Source organism: Drosophila innubila (assembly GCF_004354385.1).
Source record: "Drosophila innubila isolate TH190305 chromosome 3L unlocalized genomic scaffold, UK_Dinn_1.0 0_D_3L, whole genome shotgun sequence".
NCBI lineage: Eukaryota > Metazoa > Arthropoda > Insecta > Diptera > Drosophilidae > Drosophila > Drosophila innubila.
Window position 1 is genome coordinate 291,879 of NW_022995376.1, and position 23,831 is coordinate 315,709.

At 32.7% G+C, this 23,831-nt stretch overlaps 1 protein-coding gene across 2 annotated transcripts in view; it reads left to right on the forward strand.

The window, feature by feature from the left end:
• LOC117788584 (lysosome membrane protein 2) overlaps nt 1-23,831 on the forward strand; it is a 28,478-nt gene that overhangs the window by 389 nt on the left and 4,258 nt on the right. The window contains exons 1-4 of one of the 2 annotated variants that reach the window (XM_034627372.1): nt 3,715-3,956; nt 14,481-14,751; nt 22,839-22,930; nt 22,990-23,147. In XM_034627372.1, coding sequence (XP_034483263.1) covers nt 14,490-14,751; nt 22,839-22,930; nt 22,990-23,147 — 512 coding nt within the window. In that variant the 5' untranslated portion in view covers nt 3,715-3,956; nt 14,481-14,489. Of the gene's footprint in view, nt 1-3,714; nt 3,957-14,480; nt 14,752-22,838; nt 22,931-22,989; nt 23,148-23,831 lie in introns of those variants that run through there. The other variant, XM_034627373.1, reaches the window with a different exon arrangement.

The following is a 23,831-nucleotide window of genomic DNA, read 5'->3' on the forward strand; positions in this document are numbered from 1 at the left end:
TTTGTGGTTAGGCTTCTTATTCATTCTGCATTCAAAATATTTTATTTAAAAAAGAAAAATGTTTTACCTCTGGATCTTGGTTTTGATATTAATGCTAAGGGTCCCCCTTGTGATTTTCGAATATTAAAAATTTTAGATCTCAAGTTTTCACTTTTAATCAACTCCTGGTTCCGTAATTTGTATAAAACAACATTTTATATTTGATTTCAAGACCTTTCATTTTCTTGTAAAAAATTATGGCAAATTGGACAAAAATTTGGACTTGCTAAGTTGCTAGGTCAAAGGTTCGACAAACTTTAAGCTTTTATAACATTGTCAAAAGTAGACCGATTTTCAAGCAGAATTTCATTTTGTTCATGTTTTGGCTTCTTATTTCATTCTGCATTCAATTTAAATTTTTTTGTAATAGATATATTTTTACCTTAGGTTCTTGGTTTCGATTTCAAGGCTTGTGACTTTCGAAAATTAAATAAAATTTGCAGTGATACTCAAACTTGAACTTGAATAAAACGAAGCTTTTTTCCTTTCCCAGCTTTGTCCTGAGCAGGCCTCAATCAGCTTGCAAGACATTTTGGCAATTACTGGAAGGCTATGTTGTTTATATATATATATATATATGTAAATATATTTAGTAGCGACACTTGTAATGTGCATTGTGACCTTTTGCAGCAAACAACAAGAGTAGTCACAGTAATTATAATTATAAACAATATACATGAAATTTTTGTGCCTGATGTGCACAACATGTCCAAATATGTAAATTCGCTTTACGACAACAATTAAAGTTGTTCTTGTCAAACTGAAAAACAAACCCGAAAAGTGCAACCTTCGTTGGATTATTAGATTAAGGTCTTTATATAAGTGCAGCAACATCCTTGTACATTTTTATTATGATGCAACATGTTATAACGTGATATAACGCATTTAAAGTCAGTTCCGATTCGGGTTGAGGTTGAGTTTCATTTTTATTGAAAACAATGTCCGAAACACTTGAGCTTGACTTCAGTGAACTTTCATAAATATGGGAAGCATGTATTTCTTAACGCTTGGTTTCACTAACTGGTGTTTTTGCTAAAATTTAGTTTATCTTACAGTTAAGAGTTTGTTGTTTAAGTTCTTCAAGTAATTTGTTCTTAATAATTGTTTTAGTTGAAAGGCTGTTTCCGCTTTATTATGCAATGGATTCAAATCGAATAGAATACGAGTAGTATTTTACTTTACTCGTACTGATCTGCCTCTAACAGCAGCAATATGCAAATCAGCTTTTTGATCGTTAAAAGCCCATTGAAGTTCGCATTTTAAATCGTTTTTTATAGTAACTAACAGTTTGTCAAGTAACTGTTTTGATATATATTTATTTTTTTTTGATACATTTTATTTATTTTTCAAACAGTAGTTCTAGTTATGTGGTAGGTCGGGGACTCTAACATCTGAGCCACGGGACCACACAACTGTTTTGATAAATTTAATGAATCGCATGTTTTCGGGAAAGAAGAAGCAAGTACTTGTCAAACTTTATATTTTTTAAAATAATTTATATATTAAATTGAATATCACAAAATTGGATACAAAAAATTTTAACCATAAAAAGGGTTTTGTCTTTCGTAAAAATTTGAAAAAAAAAATCTTTTTTTTTTTATTTTCTTATTTTATTGTAGTTTACTATGGCTCTCTTAAATAAAACAAGGTCCATGGGATTAAACTCGTTCTAGAATTTCAAAAACTATACGTATTTCTTCTTGATTGTCAGAATAATTACTTTACCCACTGTAGATCATAGTAAACAGAGCCTATAATTAGCAGACACAGCTCCTCAAGAATGTGCAGGAAGTCGGACTTGGAATAAATTTATGTTTTATTGACCAGATTCCATGATCCTCAATATAGCTGCAAATTAGACGTGTCAATTGCATAAGGGTTCGAATTTTAATATCGTAACTAACTTACTCAGGTTTTGCTCTATGGAAATTGAAATGACGTCAAGTAGCGTTTAATTTTAATTCTGTTTTGCTGTTGTTACGAGTATTATAAAATTCTTGTTTATAAACAAACTGAGTCTGTTATTATTCTGACCTACAGTAAAGTGCGTAATACTGTTTATTGATTTGTACAAGTAGTTAATGCTACTTATACATACTTATTAATATAAGTACATTTATTAAGGGCTCGAGACTTGACTACGACTATGGATAACTGAGCGGGACCGGCTGTCTGTCTGTCTCTTTGTCTCTCTGTCCGATCGTTAGCATGAAGTTTAGTTAATTTCCAGTTTCAGTACGGCAAATAAAAGTACAAAAATAACAATTGCTCTCTATGAGCTTGAAAAATTTTCCACTTTAAATTGCCCACTTGTTTTTTATTGTGTACACGTGTTCAAAAATGTAGAATTTTCGCAATTTTCAAACTGTTGCAACAATTTAATTTAAAAAATTAAAATTACTTTAAATCAATGTGGCTAGTGCCTTAAGTAACGAGTATTCGAAATCAATAAAATAGTAACCCACTGGAATTTCTGGGTTTCTACCAAATGTCCCTGAGTTCTGTTCATAAATACTTTCGATTAATTTTATATTAACTTTATATTATTTAAAATCAATGATTGTAAAAGTAATTGTACTGAAAACAATAACAACTTCTGAAATCAAGAAAATTTATCATAAATATATCGTTCTTAAAATAAGTGCTTTTCTTTATATTCTCAGTTTTGAGACTAAAATCTTGATTTTAGAACAATTTTTTTCATCAGTGTAGTGCCTTGAGTAATAAGGAATCGAAATAAATAAAATAATAATGTACTGGGATCTTACGCGTCATGAGACTAATTGAAAGTAAAGGGAAATATGTAAACGTAATTTTCCGCTGTCGCCTTAAATATCCTTCAAAAAAAAAGAAGATGAAGGAAATGAAAAAACCCTTAATGATTACAGACTAAATGAAATTAAATAATGTAGGAAGCAATCGAGGCACTCAACTTAAGATCTGTTTACGGCCACTTCACTATAAGTATTCACCACAAGTCACAAATGACTCAGCAAAAGTCGCGAATTAAATATACAAATTAAATACGGGCACAAAAAATTCGTTCAGCATAAAACGAGTAAAAATCAACAAAAGGAAAACTCAACACAGCGTGCAAAAGACTTTTTTATATTCACCACAGCTTCGAGTTCTGCTGAGAACGAGCAGCGATGCCGACAGCAACGACGCGACGTCGACGTCAGCTGATCGCCATGCAGATTGCCAAATTTTGTATACTGCAAACTGCAATGACGTCGCAGCTGGCAGCGAGGATTGCGGCAAGTGATAGCGCAATACACACACACACTGACACACACACACCGACTTAAGCTAAGATTTGCACACACACATAAGCTGAGCTGCCGACGCAGCTGTTGCTCGGCTCGACTTGATACTTAGTCGGCGACTGCGACAGAGGCTGCTGTGACTGAGCTGCGACGCCGACTGAAGTCGAAGTCTTGCGTTTTGAACAAAAACGTCTTGCGGCGTCGTTCGTCCATTCATGCGAGCTTTTCATTTCGACGCGTCAACTTCAACTTAAACTTTTAAAGCGACTCACGACAATTCAACGCGATCGCGTCTCAGTTTCAGTTTCGTTTTCAGTTTCAGTTTCGGTTTCAATTTCGTTTTCAATTTCAATTTGTGAATTTGTGAAATTGTGTGTGGGATTTAACAAAATAAATGATAAAGAATTTAATAGTAATAAATAAAGAATACAATAAATCGTTCACACCTTCGATAATGTGATCTTGTGTGTGTGGGTGTGTGTTTTAAAAGCTTTTAAAGGATAAGCCAATTCTTATTAAATCAAGAAATGTGGATAGATTGAAAACTCAAAAGGCAATTCAAAAAAAAAGCTTTGCTCAACCAAAAAGTATTTCCAGTTCCATAATCAACGAACTTATTTGGATTAGCGGCTTTGCAAGAGATATATTTAAATTAAAAGTAAGTTGAAATAAATTTTATTTGAAAACATAAAAAGAAGTGATAACTACAAAAAAAAAAAAAAAAAAAAACGGGTAGAACAAATTGTGTGAATATGAAGAGAAATATCACATATTTATGTCAACTAAGAGCTGTTGACCTAGTCTAATTTTAAAATTAAAATTATAAGAAAAAGGCATTTTAATTAAAATAACGGATTGGGAAAAACCCAGAAAATCCCAGTCAGATCAATAAATATTGGTATTGGTATTGGTATTAGTTATAGTATTAAAAGCGCATATGTAAACTTAATTATCGATCAAGATCTTTTCAAATAGATTTAAAACATCAATTAGTCAAGAATATTTTGCGTGTAATAAAATTTTCAGTCAAGTTTATTTCCAAGTTTGAAATATACAGTGACTCTCATCTTATTTGACCCACTCGTTTAATATGTAGTGGGTCGAATAAACTGTGAGGCACTTACATATGCAATCCGTAGGCAATTAAAACGAATTTGACTTTTTATTTGGCAATATTTTAAATAGATATTTACCCGAATAGCCCCAGCGTTACCATATGGTAACACGCAATAGACATTTATTAAAACTTAATTCTTAGACAACATATTAAAATTAGACTAACTTTAATATGATATTCTAAGACTAAATTGTTGTCTCTAACTGATAAAAATTTGATTGAAACAATCTCTTAAAGATAGCTTATCGAAAAATGCGCATTAAGTTGCTTACTGCATTCTGCAGTGCAAAAAAACGGCATTTGGCAATTCGTCGCAAGTAAATTTAAATCGTTTTACTAATTTTAGTACTGAGCTATATGAAATGCACACAACTTTAAAAAGGTATAAGAATGCTTTTTTAATTATGAAAAACATTCGGAATAAAAAACATTTTTTCCCGGTAAATTTACGCTTTTCTTTTTCTTGTTACCATATGGTAACGCTAGTGCCGACAGGGTACAGGTTTTTTCCATACATTTTACTCGCGTTTTGGTACTGTTTTGTTCGTAAAATATGATTGTTCCTATGACAGCTATTTGATATAGTATGCCGATTTGAACCAAATTTAGTCAGGATGTATAAAACCAACCTAAATGCATATTCTGTGAGTTTGGTTGAGATATCTCAAAAAATAAAAAAGTTTTCCATACAAAAGGTGAATTTGACCCCGATTGTTCCTATGGCAGCTATGTTATATATACGGTCATATATATCAAGGAGGAGCCCCCTGTTGGATAAAGCTGTTTTTATTAGACTTTTTCGTAAATATTCGTATTTTGTAGTATTAAAAATACCACTACCCAGTGGGTACTAGCGTTACCATATGGTAACAGCCGAAATATGGTCCTGTCGATTATCCTGACAAGGACAAACAAAAATTATGTTTGTTTCGAATTCAGCGACCTCAAATTTATCAGTCCTGAAAGTCCCATAAAGAAACTCGAATAAAAAGCTCAGGGCTATTCGGGTTAATAATAAAACTTAATTTAATTTTTTTTGGTTGTTCAAGAGAGTGCTGCAAAAAAATAGTTGCGCAATCTGCTATGTGTAGTACTTTTCATAGATGGTGTCGACCTTTTAAGTTTTAATTAAATGTATACAACTATTTTGACTTTTGATATGCCATAAAACTTTTGTCAAAATATGCAACCACAATCACGTAGCTTTGATAAAGAGATTAATGTCAAACACCCTCTTTATCTTGATTTAGAAAGTTCGGCATTTTCTAAAGGTCAGGTCAATGTAGAGGTCAAATATGTTAAAAAAATGTTAAAGTTAGCCCATATTTTTATTAAAACATATAATTAGTAGAATGAAATATCTTTATTGATATTTTAAAAAAATTTTCAATAACTTTTGTTTTGAATAATAAAATATTGAAATAGTAATTTTACCATTTTTTCTAATACGAGAAAAAAATTAAAAAAAAATAGTAAAATTGGATTATATATGACTTTTCTATTTATCCAGATAAGCTTTTTCAGTGTGTTTTTTTATTTTAAGGTCAAAACTCTTATTTTCAATTCCTGATTTAGCTATATCAGATACTAAAATTAAAGCCTACAAAGTTGAATCGCTTTGTAATCTTTGTACCATTTTTGTATTGCTTGTTTTAGCACAAGCGACAACCACAACAACAACACAAAAGTCGCGATAATATGACCTAGCTAAGTTTAAAAACTTTAAAAAAAATATTAACAAGAGTTTACTAGAAATATGTAAGTCAATGTCAAGTTGGGTCTTGGTTTTAAAATAATAGTTATTTGTGTTGGCGTTCAGCAAACGAAGGGAAATAAAAAAAGTGTGAAATTGTATGTAAACATCGCAAAGAAATGCTAGTTACAGTTAACAGTTAACAGTTTGAGGTGTGTCGAAAGTTCTGAAAGAGTTTAGTTTGAAGGCTGGTTCAAATTTATTCAATTTATTGCATTTTTCAATTTATTTATGCTCTTCGTTCGACTTGTTTGTAGTTCAATGCACGATCTGTCATTGACATTGGATTTGGATGGAACAGCATGAGATTGGAAATGAAGAGCAATTAATTCCTAGGTTCGAATTCCATATACAGTTTATTAATTGTCTGTAATGATAAAATAAAAATGTTTTATTATTATAATAAAATCATAGCTATTATTTTAAATTTGTCAACATAAAGCAAAAAAAAGTGGCACTCATATATTAATGATTGTTCCTTAAATTTTAACTTTTCCATAGGGAAGTTTGGCAAATCTATATGTAAAAAACTCTTTGTCCTGACTCACTCATTCACTGACTGATCATTGCACAGCCCAAACCATAAGCCCTGGGAGGATGAATTTTACACACAACATAGCTGAGAGAATTTTATCGTGCAACAAGACGATGTTTGCGAAATTCAAATTGTAAGAGGGTAAAATTCGGGGTCAAAGCTTACACATTGAGAAAATTACTGTGTTTTATATATATTTCTAGTCAGTGAGTGGGATAAAGATCTAAATACATTAAATAGTTATTAATATTAGTATTGTCAGAAAAATATTTGTGACTTGAGACATTATTTTTTTGTTTCCTAGTATATCTTGTTAATTTTGCTAATTTATAAGAATAGAAACTTATCGTATGCTCAGCTGTAAACAGTGGATTGCATTTACAAAAACGAAGAAATAGTTGCTAATCATTTTTGAGGATGTAATTTTTTCCTAAATAATCATTAAAATAAAAATTACCGAATGCCACAAACCAAGTTTCACTTTCAAACAACAATTTCAATTTTTGTCAGCACTCTTTTGACCACTTAACTTTACAGTAGTGCCAACTACCAACTACCAGCTAATCATCCACACATCCAGCCTTTTAGGCTTTCAGCCTTTTAGCCAGCCCATACGCCCACAAATACATACTCGTAAAATTGGCAATGGCCAGGCACAGAAGTCGTCTTAATAAACCGCAAAATGCAAAATAGTTAAGTGCAATATATTAAAAAAAAAAAAAGCCCCTATATGAGGTGAAGAGCAACAATTACATGACAAAGTGTTGCCTTTGTTGTTGGGAATATATATATATATATTTTTTTTTTTGGCATTTCTTAGCCGCTAAATTGAAATATTGACATAAGCATGTGATTCACGGCGTTGTTTTTTTTTTCTGCCAATGTTGCCACACGATGTTATTGTTGTTGTTGTGCCCCGGGCACATTTTGCTAATAAACTGAACATGCGACAAGCTTATAACAACGTTTATATAATATGATGTATGCTATATGCTTTTTTAATAGCAATATGATTTGCCTATTGATAAGCTTATAATTTTCGGGTGGTTCGCTTTAATGTGCCAGAAACCCATCAATCTATCAGCCACTTGAGCCCCAAAGTCAGACATAGGCCAATCCAATCAAAAATGCTTTGACTTAGGTCAGGATTGACTTTGGCTTGAATTGAATTTGTTGCTTTGTCTTAAGGCCTCATTGTTGCCACGCTTCGTTGGCGGCCTTCGTTCCAAGTGTCAGCTCTGAAAGGCAGGCAGAGAAATTTAATAATTCAAATAATATTAGTTTTTAAATTGAGATCGGAAATAAAACTTATTTTTACTATAAAAATCTATTAAAAATGTTTAGAACCAAGTGGGGTATTTCAAAAATAACTGTCATAATTAATTTTTGTTTATTTTCGATCACTGGTTTCAAGAAAGTATTTCGAATAACAAAGTTTTGAGCGAATTTTAAATATAAAAGAAAAAGTTCTGCATCTTACTTAAAGCTAAAAAAATGATCATAGATGAAAGAAAAAGAGCGACAAAGAGAATGAGAGAGTAGTGGTGGTTAATAAACGTATAAATTACAACACACAGCCAACTAGACGCACTTACAAAAAAAGCAACAAAGTGCTTGTTGTTGTTATTTACCTGTAACTATTGGAAAATTGTTAGCCAATAATGCGCTGAAGCTGCCACGCTTCAACGATTTGCCACGGCAACCGACCGACGAACCGACAACCGTCAAGAGAAGAGCGCGTGGCAATTTGCTGAGTTAGCAAGAATTGCCGAGTCCAAGTCAGCTCACAGCAGAGGCTTCACAGAGGGCTAAAAGCCACTTGGCTATAATTGAAGCAGAATTTTAGACCGGCTACTGAACATATTGTGAGTGTGTTAACGCTTTGAGGTATTTTAAAGCTTAACGAGCTGAACGAATTTGGCGTTGGGAGTCATGAACTGCATTTATTTAATAGATATCATATCTTCTGTTTTTTTAAGCATCTTTTCTTTCGTATTGATTAATAAGGTTAATTAGAAAATTCATTCAAAAACATTAAATTAATGAAATTCATCAAATTGAAAGGCTAAATTAGCTGACGTCTTCAAACAACTTCTTTGTGTTACTTAAAGCAACTTTCTTAAACAAACTTTTTATGAACCTTTCCTTATTGCGTGTCCAGTTCGTTGCCTAAGTCTTTAGTTATACTTTTTTATTTTTTGAGCATGCTGCGAGCGTCATTGCAAATTGCATAATAAACTTCAAACATATTCAAAGTCAAATGTTAAATTACTTAATAACATTTAACCAAAATTTGGTTGCTTGTTGTTGCTAGAATGATTTGATGCGCTCGAAGTGTTGCCAACTTAAGTAAATTGAGCTCAGCGAAACGATTTACATGGCTCAGATGCCAGTTGGAGCAGTAGCTTAGGAAAATATATCCAACTTCGCGAATACTGAAATCAGGGACCGTAACGATTTTAATTTTGAAAATGTAAATTATGAAATAATATTAATAAATAAAGAAAATTAATATATCTTGCATTATAATTTGTAACTAATACAATTATTATTTACTAAATTTTTTATCAAGTTTTTTAAAGGCATGCACATTATTATAAAAAATATACATCTATTGCATCAAAATTTGTATATAAAATTCAAAAAATTTATAATTAGTGTTATACCTTTTAATACTCTATTTTGATTCTGCATCAAAATTGGAAAACATAATATTTTTGGCTTCACTATCAAATTGTTCCATGGACATGGTCACTGTCCATTTTCTCCATACTTTCCCTAAGACCCTATTTCAAAACTTCACACCTTCATAACTTTGTCAAATCTTAAACGATTTTCTTGCGAAATGTAAATTTTATATTATTTTGACCTTTTATTTGATTCTGCATCAAAATTGGGAAATATAATATTTATGGCTTCCCCATCAATTTTTTCCATGGATATGTTCACTGTTCATTTATCCATACTTTCCCTTAAACACTATTTCAGATATTCAAACCTTCATAACTTTGTCAAATCTCAACCGATTTTCTCGCGGAATGTCAGTTTTATATTGTTTTGGCTTCTATTTTAACTCTGCATCAAAATTGGAAAACATAATATTTTTGGCTTTAATATACATTTTTTCCATGGTCGTCCATTTTCTTTAAAATTCAAACATTTTTATAAAAAAAAATTTATAATAAGTGTTATACTTATTAATACTTTAAATTATTATTTGATAATTTTTTTTATTTTTAAATTTTTAAATGCATCTATATTGTTAAGCTCATAACTTATATTTTGCTGGCTTAAATCTTTCGTGCTGTTTGGCATAAGGAAAGAAATTGGCGGTATATATGATTTAATGGCTTTTGACTCTTGGCTCTAATGAATACCTGGTCCATGTGTAAGCTGTAATTATGGCTAAATACTTATGCTGGCTGGCCGTCTTCAATTTTTTTTGTCCATACAGTGGCAACTTCCGCAATATTGGGAAGTCTCAATGTCAACAGAGCGAAAGATGAACGAACTTTTCAGTTATCTCAAACATTTCGGAACTTTTCTTATAGGGCCCCGTGCTGATTCCCTTTTCAATAATTGCATACAATTTGCCAATTAACGCGTCCCAACGTTGCCAATTATGAGATGTGCCTCTTTGGCATTGGCTTTATGAAGCCATTCAAGTGCTCCTCTCTCTATAATCAGCCCAAAATGACTTCGTTGAAGTTGCAGTTAAGCTTGCAAAAAATTGAAATTTTATATACATAAATAATAAGGTGTACAAAATTAACCGAAAAATTTATTAAAAGTACATAAAATGAAGCTAAAGTAAAAAAAGGTGAAAACAACAACAAAACTGGATACGGAACAGCTGAAAGAGAAGGAGAAAGATAAATGGTATGTGACCTTCACAGTGCAGATAGACCCCCTCCCCCTTAAACTTCCCCTTCCACCTTCACTCCTCACCGTCCTCTTTGGATGCTGTGTGAAATTTATTAATGCAACAATGCAACAAGACAGTCAAAATAAACAAGTGCACAGTTTTCGACTGGGAGCAATAACAACAACAACCAAGCAAACAATACCAACAGCAACAACAACAATGGCACTTTAATGAACAGCTACCACATATCACAAGCCAAGTAAGAGTGGAAGCGTCAACTTGACAACAATCGATAGTCATTGCGGTTATCTGCACTTCTTTTTGGTCAGATATTCGAACTTTAGATTTTTCAAATATAAAGAGTGGTTTTAAATTAAAATATGCTTAGTTTCAATATTTGTACTAAATATAAATAAATACAAATTTAAATTCGTAAAATTTACAATCGTAGCGTTCGCTGAAAGAAACCAAAAATGAATCTCAAATTTTGACTCATGCCTCGCAGTGGGAATAACAACCAAGTGATACCAAAAGATACCAAGTGCAAGCAGGCAAGAAGATTGGTAGTACGTTGCAGACGTTGTTAAATGCCAACCAGTCAGTGGCTGGCACAGTGGCTTATTGGCTTAGTGGCCTGTTGGCCAAGCAACCTACTTATTTCTGCCTGGAATGGCCCGTTTGGTTTTCTGCTTAGCTGGTTAGCTGCCTGTTGGCTGTTGGCCTGGCTAACAGCTCATGCGCCTCTGGTGCAATCGAAAGTGTTACTATTACCAATGAGTTGACCAAAGCCCAACTCAATATCGTCATCAGCTGTTGGGAATGTTAGAAAGCCCCAATGGAGCTGGAACTGGAACTGGAGCTGAAGTTGGAGTTGGAGCTGGATTGCCGGCTGGAGTAATTGCACCATCGCATCGGTTGCCATATGTGCCCGTCTGGTTATACAAACTGAATTTGGGTCAATAGATTTCGTATTTGTGCAATTTTGCAATATGCTGTGAGTCAAGAAAGTGTTTTGACATAAGCAAAAACTTACACAATTTCTCTTGCAAATAAAATATATTTCTTATTTTAGAACGAGCTAAAAAATAAGTATTTTTTTTGTTCATTGAATTAAAAATTAAAAATTTTTAAAATACAAAAATCAATTATGAGCATTTTTATTTAGTGAACAAATTATTTCGTTCTTTTGGAAAGAAAAAATATAGTTTTTTATATATCATTTCTTATTTTAATTTTCTTGTCTTTTTGAAAATTCGAAAAACAGTTAAAACAACTTTTTCTCGATCAACTGTTACTTTTTGTCTTTGCTGTTATTGTTATTTTACGCAAATTCTTTATTTACGCAAATGTTTGCGTTATTTTTTAATGATTTCTAGATAGTTTGTTTTCGTTTTCGGACAGATGCATTTTTGTTGGATCTTTTCTTTTTGTTTATTACTTATTTTGTTGACGTGCCACTTGCATTTACTTACATAATACTTATGCCAAAGAGGCTGAAGTAAAATGAACACGAGCCGGGCCAAAATGAAGTCGAGGTGGCCAAGACGACCAAGTGACCAGGTGACCAAGTCGTAGCCGGCCAAAATGCCGGAGTCAATGTGTGAAAATAAGCAGAAAATTGTTAAAACGTGTTTTAGTTACAGTTTTGAGTTTCGGTTGTGTTTGAGACTTCTTAATGGATTGGCATTAATGGCGCTTATGAGCCGTAAGTTGTGGGAAAGTGATTTGGCGTTTATGCTCCGTTAATTGAGGTGTACGAAAAGTGGAATTTGGATTGGCATCAAAAGCACCATAGAATATATCTTAACGTCGTATAAATTCGATTATAATTGATGACTGTAGAATTCAAAGTGACAACAATTGTATTCAGTTTATTATCCATAAAAATGTGGTATATAACCTGACTGTAAATAGTCTGTCAGTTTGCTTAAGTGGTCCAAAATTAATTTGCATTGTGTGTATTAATTTCCAAGATTATTTATATATCTTTAAATATATATGTATATATTAATCAATTAGCAATAATACTCGTAGTTTTTTTGTAATATTTAAATTGTTTATATCTGTTTACGATGTCTTTGGTATATTAATCAAGGAAACTGTAAAAACTGTTCCTAATTTTCCGCACCTAGAGGACTTGTCAGAGCAAATGTTTGTTTTCTCTCATCTCATTGCACTCATCTCATCTTTTTGTATATAGTTTTTTATTCTTCTTCTTCCTCTCTTGCTGTCCCACTTTCTCAATATCAAAATTTATTTAATTTATTTTTAGCATTTGCAGTTCTTTTTCCCTTTTGCCCATATTTGGTTGTTCTACAGCCTTTGGGTCTGGATCTTGGTTATTTCCTCATTGCGCAAATGGTTGCAAATTAAAAATGGCCTTAATTATTTTATGCTCATTAGGCGCAGCCTGAAGATGAAAAAATGTTTCTCAGTTTGTCTTTTTATCCGTGTCTGTATCTGTTTCCATAGCCAAGTTGGCGCATATTAAATCAGACGCCAGGGCAGACAGGGCTTTTGAACTTGGCCCATAGCAGTTGACAATGTTTTGTCTTACAAGCGGCAATTAAAACTGAAAACAGGGCAAAAAACTAAATGTCATTAATTGTCATTAAATAATTTTTGCTCATCTTTTTTTACCTTTACACAACACTACAACTTTTCGCTGTTCATTATGAAAGTTGCTTTAATTTAGCAGAGCAACTCAAAAAATAGTGTACATTAAAAAAAAATGAAGTTTTCATTTAGTTATGGGTCGTTATAACAGAGAGCGAGTCAATATATGATTCATACACTTTTAGATGAACCGCAGATCTTAAAACATGAGACATTAATTATGAAAGCGTTTGCTTAGCTGGCAAGTTCGTTGCCAGAGTCTTTTGTTTCATGCTTGTCATGCCATCGATTTAAGTCGTCATAGAGATTCGTGCAGCCAAACAGATTTCAATTACCGACTTACCTACTGTTAAAATGTTAAACAATGAAGGAGGTCTTGCTTTAATTTAATCGCTGCATTTAAAATATGTAAACAAACTGAAATATGCCGGACCCAACTACAAATATATTTGCATATGTTGCATCGAATGACAAATATTTTATTATAATTAGTTTAGACAATACCCTTTAAAGTGATATGATGGGAATTCCAACATGAAAAGCAAGCAATCACTCAGGGAATTAATATTCTTTTCTTTAGCAACTTTATGAAAATAGGTTCTTCCTTATATAAAACTGTTTGTCCTGACTGACTGATATTTGTGCAGCCCAAACGGTTAGACCAAGGTGGCTGGAATTTTGACACAACATAGCTGAGACGAATTCAGGTATATTCAAAAAAGGATGCCTTAAAAAATGTTAAGGTTCTATTTAATCTAAGAGGTTAATATTTTCTAAATTTTAAGGGAATATTTGGAGGTACGTTTTTAATTTTAATTGTTTCCTCATTATCGAGTACATTAGACTAGAGCATATCTATTTGATTATTCCTAATGAATTGTGTCTCGCTGTATGAATATTTATGCCGATATAAATAAACTTAGTATTTATCAACTTAGACTTAATATAAACGTTAATTGTTTGTTGTCTGCTTAATTAATTCAAGAATTCTTGGGGTTTCTGTAATACCGGACATTCTGAGCGGTTATTAGAATAACTCTAAAATGCAACTGAGGCGCATCAATGACACAAAAGTCATCTATATAATATTCTGAACAGAGTCCCTCGAGTTTGTAATTGAGCATTTAATCAGTGAAAAGAATTAGACACTGACCCCAGGCAATAAAGATTAGATTAATTATATTTTAATTACAGCTCGTAAATATGTTGTTTACTTTAAAACAAGCCATAGCTAAATTAATTCATTTAATGCTAACGCTATTTCCATTTATTCCGATTTCATTGGACAGACTTGAAGTATGGGCTTAGAAAAACATTATTTGAGATATGGACGCACGGCTAGAGATCACATACTTGACTGGGTCAGCTGTGGGCGTGGTCGTCGACACCAGCGAGAACAACAACAACAACAGCAGCAGCAAGAACAGCAACAACACCAGCAGCAACAACCACAACAATCACAGGTGCCAACTCGCAGCGGGCGTCGGTCACGCCCCCATGAAACTTACAGAGGGACGCCTCTTTCCATGTTAATATCACATGGCATTAAGATTAGCAATAGTAAGTATGCTTAACTATTTCCATGCATAAATAGTATATAATTATATAATTAATTGCACATACTAATAATTATAATTTATATTTGCACAAGTATTGAAATTGCTTAAATATAAACAAAAACAGGAAATAAAACCGGCACCGTTAATCGAAGCCATCCGTTTATTCGAAGTAGCATAGACAGATCCTTATCCATAATAAACTCATTTTCCAAATCGGTTTTGGTATATTTTTCGAAAAATAATTTTTTATTTTCTGTACGCAAGATAATTTTGAAATTGTAAACTTAGTCAAAATTTAACAGATTTTCAAGCGGAGTGTCATTCAAATTTAATTTATTTCGATCAGAAAAATATTTTGTGTCTGGATCTTGGTTTTGATTACGATTGTAGGGGTCCCCCCTTTGGAGTTTTGAAAATTAAAAATTCATTTCTCAAGTTTTCACTTTTAATCATTTTCTTATATACTTAATAGTATAAAACAACCTTTAATATTTGTTTCTTACACCTTTTATTTTCTTGTAAAAAATCATGGCAAATTGGACAATAATTTTGACTTGTAAAGTTGCTAGGTTAAAGGTTCTACCAACTTCAAAGTTTCATAACTTGGTAAAAGTGTGCATGATTTACCTTCTAATTTCTTCACGCATTTAAATGTGATTAATTTTGTTAAGCCTTCTATTTCCTTACGCATTTAAATGTAATTAATTTCGTTAAATTTTTCCATCTGATCTCGGATTCGATTTTAGTTGTAAACTTACATATTAAAAAAACCATTTAAGATTCTTAGTTTTTCTTGCCGTTTTTTAACACTAAATTAAAAACAATTATTGAAGCCAGCTTAAAGTCAATATCAACTACCGAATTGGCAACGTTTTGTGGCTGTTTTTGTGTACTTTGTTGTTTACTTGGCCAAAAAAAAAGCTAAACAAGTTGTGCGCCACTTATAACTTGTTAAAAACGCTTCGTTGTTGCTTAAAGCCAGCAACAACTGTATACTATATAGATAAAAGTTCAAAAACAACAACAACCACAAAAACAATCGACTAGTAATGTAAATACTGCAAAGTTTTTTTAAAACTGGTCATCCAAGAACTGCAAAATGCAACTGCAATGCAAAACGAGTATTTGGCCAAAAATACCGAGATAAACAACTAAAAAAAAACATTAAGGCAATAAACTGATACAGACTTAAAAAAAAAAAAACGAAATAAAAAGCGAAAATCAAAACAAAACAAGAAAAGCAAATGCAACTAGCTAGGCAGTGAGATTGAAATCAAGGAAACGGACACAGAGACACAAAACTTTAAACTTGCCTAGTTAGCCGCGTTCTGTGCCAATCGAGAGACAACATTGCGTATACGACGTGTGAGCTGGTTCAGCTGAGCTGGGCTGAGCTCAGCCATGCAAACAACAACCATGACCAAGAACACTAACTAGCTGACTCTCTCTCTCTCTCTCTCGCTCTCTCTGCCGTGTTCTCTCTGAACTTGGCCAAATTGCTTTCGGTTTCGTTGACTTTGCTTTCGGTTCGAATATGGTTTTGATTGTCATTATTTTGGCCAAAATTCTTGATGTCAATTGACGTTTGAGTGGAATAATCTTTAAAGTATTTTGCGCTTTTTAATGCTAAATTTGTAATTGTCTTGTTGTTGGCTTTGCCAATCTGTTGCCTTCAGATGCTACCAATAATTATTGGGCTTGTCATTTTAAATACTTGTGTCTTACGTGTCCGGTAATCTGCGTGCGATCTGATAAAGATTTTCGTGCTTGACTTTATGATTGGCTTGTTAAATATCTGATAGATTTATTGCTAGGGTAGACTTGTTTTTTTATTTTCAGTTATTGTTATTATGATGTTGATGTTGTTATTACTTAGAATAATTGCCGAGCAACCTGTGCGTCGCATTATTGCGCATTACGACTAGATATGTTATGAGTTTTGTCGCTCATCTCGTCATTATCACTGCCCCGAAGGTTTCGTTTAAAGTCTATTTTAATACGTATATGTATAGATATATTTAGATTTTTTTTTTGGTTTAATATTATAGTTAATATGTTAATGATAATTCTCAATAAGAGGAAGAAGCTCAACAAGCCCGCTAACTGCACTTGAAGCAATACTTTCAATTGATTTCGCACCACGGTGCTTAAGCAATTCCAATACGATGCTAAACAACGTGAAAAGCAAACCAAGAAAAACCAAAAAACAACATAAAACAGAAGCAGAAGCGAAGCAAAGGCAAAATAAGCTAAATAATAAATCGCAATTGAAAAGTCCACGCGAACACAAATTCGAATACGAATACAACTCCGAGTATTCGTACGAGTACTCATACCATACTGACCAGTGCAATTTTGTCTGCTGCAGAAACAGCAACAACAAAAAGTAAAAATGCTACAGTCGCGATGGTCGACTGTTAGATGCCCAGTATCCAATTAATGAAATCAACATAAGTGAATAAAAAGGAATATAATTGTCTCAGCTATGTTGTGTGAAAATTTCAGCCTGATTTCAGCTGATCAGTCAGCGAGTCATATTTAAATCAAGGAATCAAACCGAATCAACGAATTGAGCGAATTTAACAAATTTTGAATGCAGAATAAATGATCAAAATGACATTCCGCTTGAAAATCGGATGGGTTTTGTCAAAGTTATGCCAGTTCGAAGTTGTTCAAGCCTTTGACCTAACAACTTTACAAGCCAAAATTTTTCTTAATTTTGACATGATATTTTACAATAAAATGAAAGGTCTCAGAATCAAATTTAAAGTGTTCTTTTATACTAATTACGATAAAAGGAGTTGATTAAAAGTGAAAACTTGAGATTTAAAATTTTGAATTTTCAATATTTCAAAGGGGGGACCCTTACCATCAAAATCGAGTCTTGGTCGAAAATAATTTTTTTTTTAATATAAAATTTCATTTGGTAAAACATAAATGGCTTTTGTATTACACAGGTCCAAGGCCCGAACCCAACCCTTGAGTTCGGGGGCTTGTTCACCTGTTTGCAAAGTCTTGCTCTATGACTAGAGCTCTACCAAAATTTTTGTCGATTGCCAACAACCCATAAGTCTGTATACTCTTTGGGTACTGGGCTAAAAACAACTATTAGCTGCCAAATACTACAACTAACAAATACGCGTACGAGTACGAGTACAAGTACGACTGTAAGCACTCTCGAATCTCGTACATACAAAGCAAATATGAAAATGTTGCCAAATCAATATACTACGAGCACAAGACATCAAGAGGCCGAGCCCCAGAGTTATAGCCACAGTCAGAGGCAGAGAAGTGAAATACCAAAATCCGAAAATTGATGCTGAGAGAGACCAAAACTGAGAAGGAGATTGCGAAGGAGACGTAGACGTAGACTGAGTTATAGATAGAGATAGATACAGCCAGCTCTGGACATGAATATGGGCATGGGAACTGTTGCATATATATATACATATATATATATGTACTATACATGAGCGTTAAACAACTTCAAGAGAGTAAGCCAAGAATTAACACAATTAACACAAGAAAAACAGCTACGTTTTTGGCCAATTCTGAGTCCAACTCAAAGACGGCTATTTGAGATTCCGTTTATGTGCTCAGCACAAACAGAACAGAAATACGCGCGGTAGTTGCCCCTGCTAAAATTCGAGCTCATACTCATACTCGTACTCATACTCATAGAGTGTCTACACAAATCTCTAAAGTCTCGCAAGAAGAAGTCTCAGCCAACTCTGGCTATCTGGCTAACTGTTTACTGCTAACTGCCAACTAGTGATGTAAAAAAACATCGATGCATCGCACATCGAATTTTATTTAAGGATGTTTCGCGATGTTTTACGTTGTTTTTGCAGATACCGATGTTCATTAATGCATCGAAGTTTGACAAACCCATCGGTCGTAATGATTAAGATTGCTATGAAAGCAAAACATACAATAAATATGGTTGCTACGGAAGCACTAATTGTTATAATTATAATTTAAAACATTGTTAATCAAAAAAAAGGATCAACGTAATTGAATCAACGGAATTTATTGTGATAATATTTATTTCAAACATTGTCAATAAAAAACTGTTAATGTTATAAAAACAAAAATTTTATTATATTATTAAATTCAAATAATAAATATCCGATATCAACGCTTAATTTTTTTTTAATGGAATTTTGATTTTTTAACAAAACAAACGGAACATCGGACACCATCGATGCATCGAAGTTTTTGACCGATGTTTTATGCACCATCGAATTTTCATTTTGTAAACATCGATGAACATCGACATCGAAGTTTCGACCTAAATTTACATCACTGCTGCCAACTGCACTGGCCAATGCTCATAACATGGAGTCTTTAGCAATAACAAGTTAGTGAGTTTCTGTTTAAAGATTGTATAACCAAATGTGCAATTGATTTAGTTGATTTAGGTCATGTCCAGCAGATCATTTTTTTAAATAAAAAACATCAAAATTAAAATTTGTATTTTAGAAATTTTATTTTCCAAATTAAAAAATACATTTATTTTGGTATTATTGATGTTTGTAGAATTTTTTGGAAAATATATCGACAAATTTCAAAGATATTATTTATATTTAAGAATATACAGACGTTACGGTGTCTGAATTTAAAGTTTGCTTCCCCGTTCAAAACATTAAGTATTATAATCGATATGAGCACAAAAAACAGCATTACTTCCATTCGACCGATTCTTTGGGTTTCTCCCACTCAAACAACGACCTTTCACTTTCCATTACATGCCCTCGTTATTTTAACCAACTATTTAACTGTAATTCATTTCATTTTCGTACATCAACAAAAACTTTCCAGGGAACGTCTTTATTATCGAGCATCCGAATCAGTTGTAAGAGCTTTAATTAAGGGCCAATATGCGATAACTTAAAGGCAAAATTACCCAAGAAGGCACGTCCTGAAGAATAACCCCAGAATAACTGGTTTTTTGAATGCAACAGCCGCACACTGAACAAGAGTGTGTGTTACATACATATGTAACATATGTATGTACATATGTGTAGAGGGCTAATTGGCATCGCAGATTGGCAGATCGGAAGATGGACAATGCAATGCAAATTGTAAGGCGTATCCAAGGCACAAGGCACAAGGAAGTGTGTCCGAGTGCAATTCCATTTCCATTGCAATTCCATCTCCATTTCCTACTCGTAATTGCAATAATTTGCTTAAACAAAGGTGTTTACATTGCAGCAAGACAATGCAACAATACTTGAGTACTTGAAAGTCAGATCATGAATAATGCCGCAATGGGGCACGTTCTGAAACGAAGCGAAGTCTTAAATCTGAAATCTGAGCTTAATTGTTAATCTGCAGGCATTTCAAAGCGTTGCAAAGTGTTTACTCTCAGTGTTCAGTGCTCAGATACGGTTTGTTGTCTCTGCTTTGTTGCATTATTGCATTGTGGCATTGTTGCATCGTTGCAGACAGCAATTCCGCGTCCACATCTATTCAAATTCTGCTTTTGAAGATAAAGGCAACAAGCAGATTTGTCGACCGCCGTCGTAAATTACAGCTTGTAATTGTTAATGTTAAAATTTACAGGCTCTTGTGAAATTGAAAATAATTATTAATGTTTATAAAATAGAAAATTACTCATTATCATTAGGGCCAAGTTAAGTTACGAGTTAACTGGGCCTCAACAATTGCCTTCGAGAGCTGCTCTTAAGTGACTGCAATATTCAGTACATAATTTCGACAGTTCAGCAAACGGATGGAAACCAGATACTATATATGTATTATGTTAGCTGTAATTTTTAACAAAGTGAGCATATGACACCAGTATTAAGTTTCCGACTCAGAGGCTTAAAGCAAAGGGGGTTCACTTCCTTTGCAATTTTATACAAAACTAGTTTTTATACCCTGAGGCCATTAAAAATGGGCAAAAATATTGTGTTTGGTAGAATCGAGCAGGAGGCTGTGCACTGATCAATGAGTCAGGACAAAATATCCTTATTCTCCACTTATATAGAAGTAAGTAGCTTTGGAATAACACAAAATATATATGTATTTATTAAATTGATCCCTTGTAAATGACGCCTCTGCTTTTATTAAAGCTCAGAGCGTTGCAAATATTTGCAAGAAAGAAAAACTTAATCAAACGTGCCGAATATTAAATATTCTTAAAGACTTTATTAAAGAAAATTAATAGTCAGTAAAAAAAAATATAATTGCGTGGACTTTGATTTTTTAACTATAGACTTAAAATCATTAAGTAATATTAATATTTTTATTTAGTAATTGTAATATTTAATGAAGCTTCAGCTTCTATTTATGTACATCTTGAAGTCAACAAAAAATCCTCCTGTGCTTAAAATGTTTAATTCATTTTGGCGTTACATGCTAATAAGCAACAGTGAAACACTTAGAGATAGGGTATAAAAACAGCTTAAAGCTCAAATAGAAATATTGAAACAACAACAACTTCTTACATGCCATAACAGCAATAACAGCAACAACTACAATAACTGAGCATTCAGCATTATTGTCAACAACAAGCAACAATAAGAGGTAACAAACAGCTGACGTATCAATTGTGTGCCAAATGTTTATTGACCATGTCGCCAGTCATATTTAGGCCTAGGCAAGCGTTGTCAGTTGCAGCAACGAAAGTAAATGTATATAAATAAAGCTGAAATTATATAAAGATATATATATATAAATCTTTATATATCTTCAGCTATATATATATATATAATATTCGATATTAAATAATAATGCAATGAAGCAGCTAAAGCCGAAAGACGATTAATGTAAACCGGCAATAAATGCTGCCGGTTTTTGTGGTCAGATTGTCCCAACTGTTGAGTGCTCTACTCCCTTGACCTTGAAACTGACAGCGGCCCCAAAAAATAAAAATGTAAAAAAAAAAACACAAAAGCAACAGCAACAATGTCAACATTTTGTGCTTGATTTTATGACATTTTACGTAACTTTCTCTGCGTACATTTTTGTTGATTTTCAGGCGATGACACAGGGCCAAGATAAGGGTTAAAAAGAGGCAAAGATAATTTCAGGGTCAATGGAACGCTTGAACTTTACCGCTTTCTTGTCGCAAAAATATGCAAAGTAATATCGACAACAGCTTTCGCGTCTATAGTTCAAAAAAAAAAATTAATAAATAAATAAATCTCTGACGTCGTTATCAAAATTCAAAATGCTGAGTTCAGCTGCTTTGAATGACGCGATAAATGAATTTTACTCGAATATATAGCAAACCTACATACACGTAGTTAGTTAAATAATTATAGTGACATAATTAAATATACAAATAATTTAGTTTGCAAAAATTAAAAGCTTATAATGTTTTTCTTATTATATCTAAGACCTTAATTTAATTATTTTTCTTTGATAAATTAATTACTTGACATACTGTATATGCTTATTGTATATATATGAAAAATATAATTTATGTTTAAATGCTGGTCTTTGCACTTTTTGAAGTAACCTCTTTGTAGCACAGAAGTTAAATCAGTTCGTTGACCGTTTCAGGGGGGATCGGACCAATCGGACCAATCGGACTAATCGGCTAATCGGTGACCGAAACCAGTTGGCATTGTACGTTGGCCACCGCCCACATCATGTCGGTTACGCCCACTTTACTAAAATGCCAACAAGGTAATGGCAGATGGGTTATCGTTATCTCCCTCTCCTAAGTGCATAGACTCATAAACACAATAATTTGTAATCAGCATTCAAAATTTAGTTGCAATTTGGTGATAAGTACATTTCGATATTCATGAATAACATCTTAAATTTTTTGTAAGTCGGCCAAGATCAACATTTTTAAGTCGGAGTGACAACCGTGAAATACCGCAAATTCAATATCGTCTTAACTCGAATTGCAACCAATAAACATTAAACAGGTGTGAAGTACTCCGGGAATTGGGTTGGGATCTTGTTAACGGAAGCATGACGAGATACTTTCGGATTGACGTTTGTCTCCGATGTCTGTTCACATTATTTCCACATAATTCGCATTGTTAACAGTATTAATAATAATATAACTTTAATAATGTTTTTTTTAAATAACTAAATTATGTTTGCAAACTTGTGATTTATTTTCAGGTAGACTAGCTGTGATAATTTTTGGTATAGTTACATTAATCTTAGGCATAGTTTTATCATCCATACCATGGTTGGATTACTTTATACTAAAGGCAAGTACATCTCTTTACCAAAATAATACAAGTGCTAATGAAATTTGTATTCTAAACAGAATTTAAGGCTGTGGAATGACACTTTAAGCTATCACTATTGGCAGAGACCCGGAGTTATACGGCTAACCAAGGTATACATCTACAATGTAACCAATCCGGATGGATTTCTCAACGGCGAGAAGCCCAAGCTGCAGGAAGTGGGTCCATTTGTCTACAGGTGAGTACCACTTATATAATTATTTAAAAATAATTACAGTCTCAAAAGTAGCTGTTGCTCTATGGGTTAAATGTCATGGGGGAAAGTTGTTACGCCATTTGATTCTAGGTATACTTAAATACCTAAAAGTATACTTAAATACTAAAAGTTAATATGAATATTTTCATGGCAGCTTTAGCAAAGTGCTCTTTGGTCATGGTTAGTTAGGAAATACGTGTTTAAATTAAACTTAATGAGTGCAATTACAATAATTATAGGTTGATTTACTTATTTTTGGTTCAACCAATGCGATATTACTGCATATAGAAAGCGTTGTTTCAGTAATTAGCAGAGGGAAACCGAGGAAAAAAAGGATGTTTTTTTTAATACAAGTTTTATCCTAGTACTTCACGACTCTAAAATTACTGCATAAGTAATTAACACTCAACTTGAATTTAAAATAACTAAAAATAAAAACTACTGATTAGTATAATAAAATTTTAAAGGATAAATAAATTGATTTTATTTTAAGCACTTGTCTAAAATATTCAAATCCCAAAAATATTTTCGGTATATTTTTCGGAAACATTCCTATTAATTGATTCGCACATATTATAATATTCTGCAATTAATATTTCTTATATCTATAGCAATGCTAATTCAATTGCAACCATTTAATGATTTTAAATGTTAACACGTAATTAT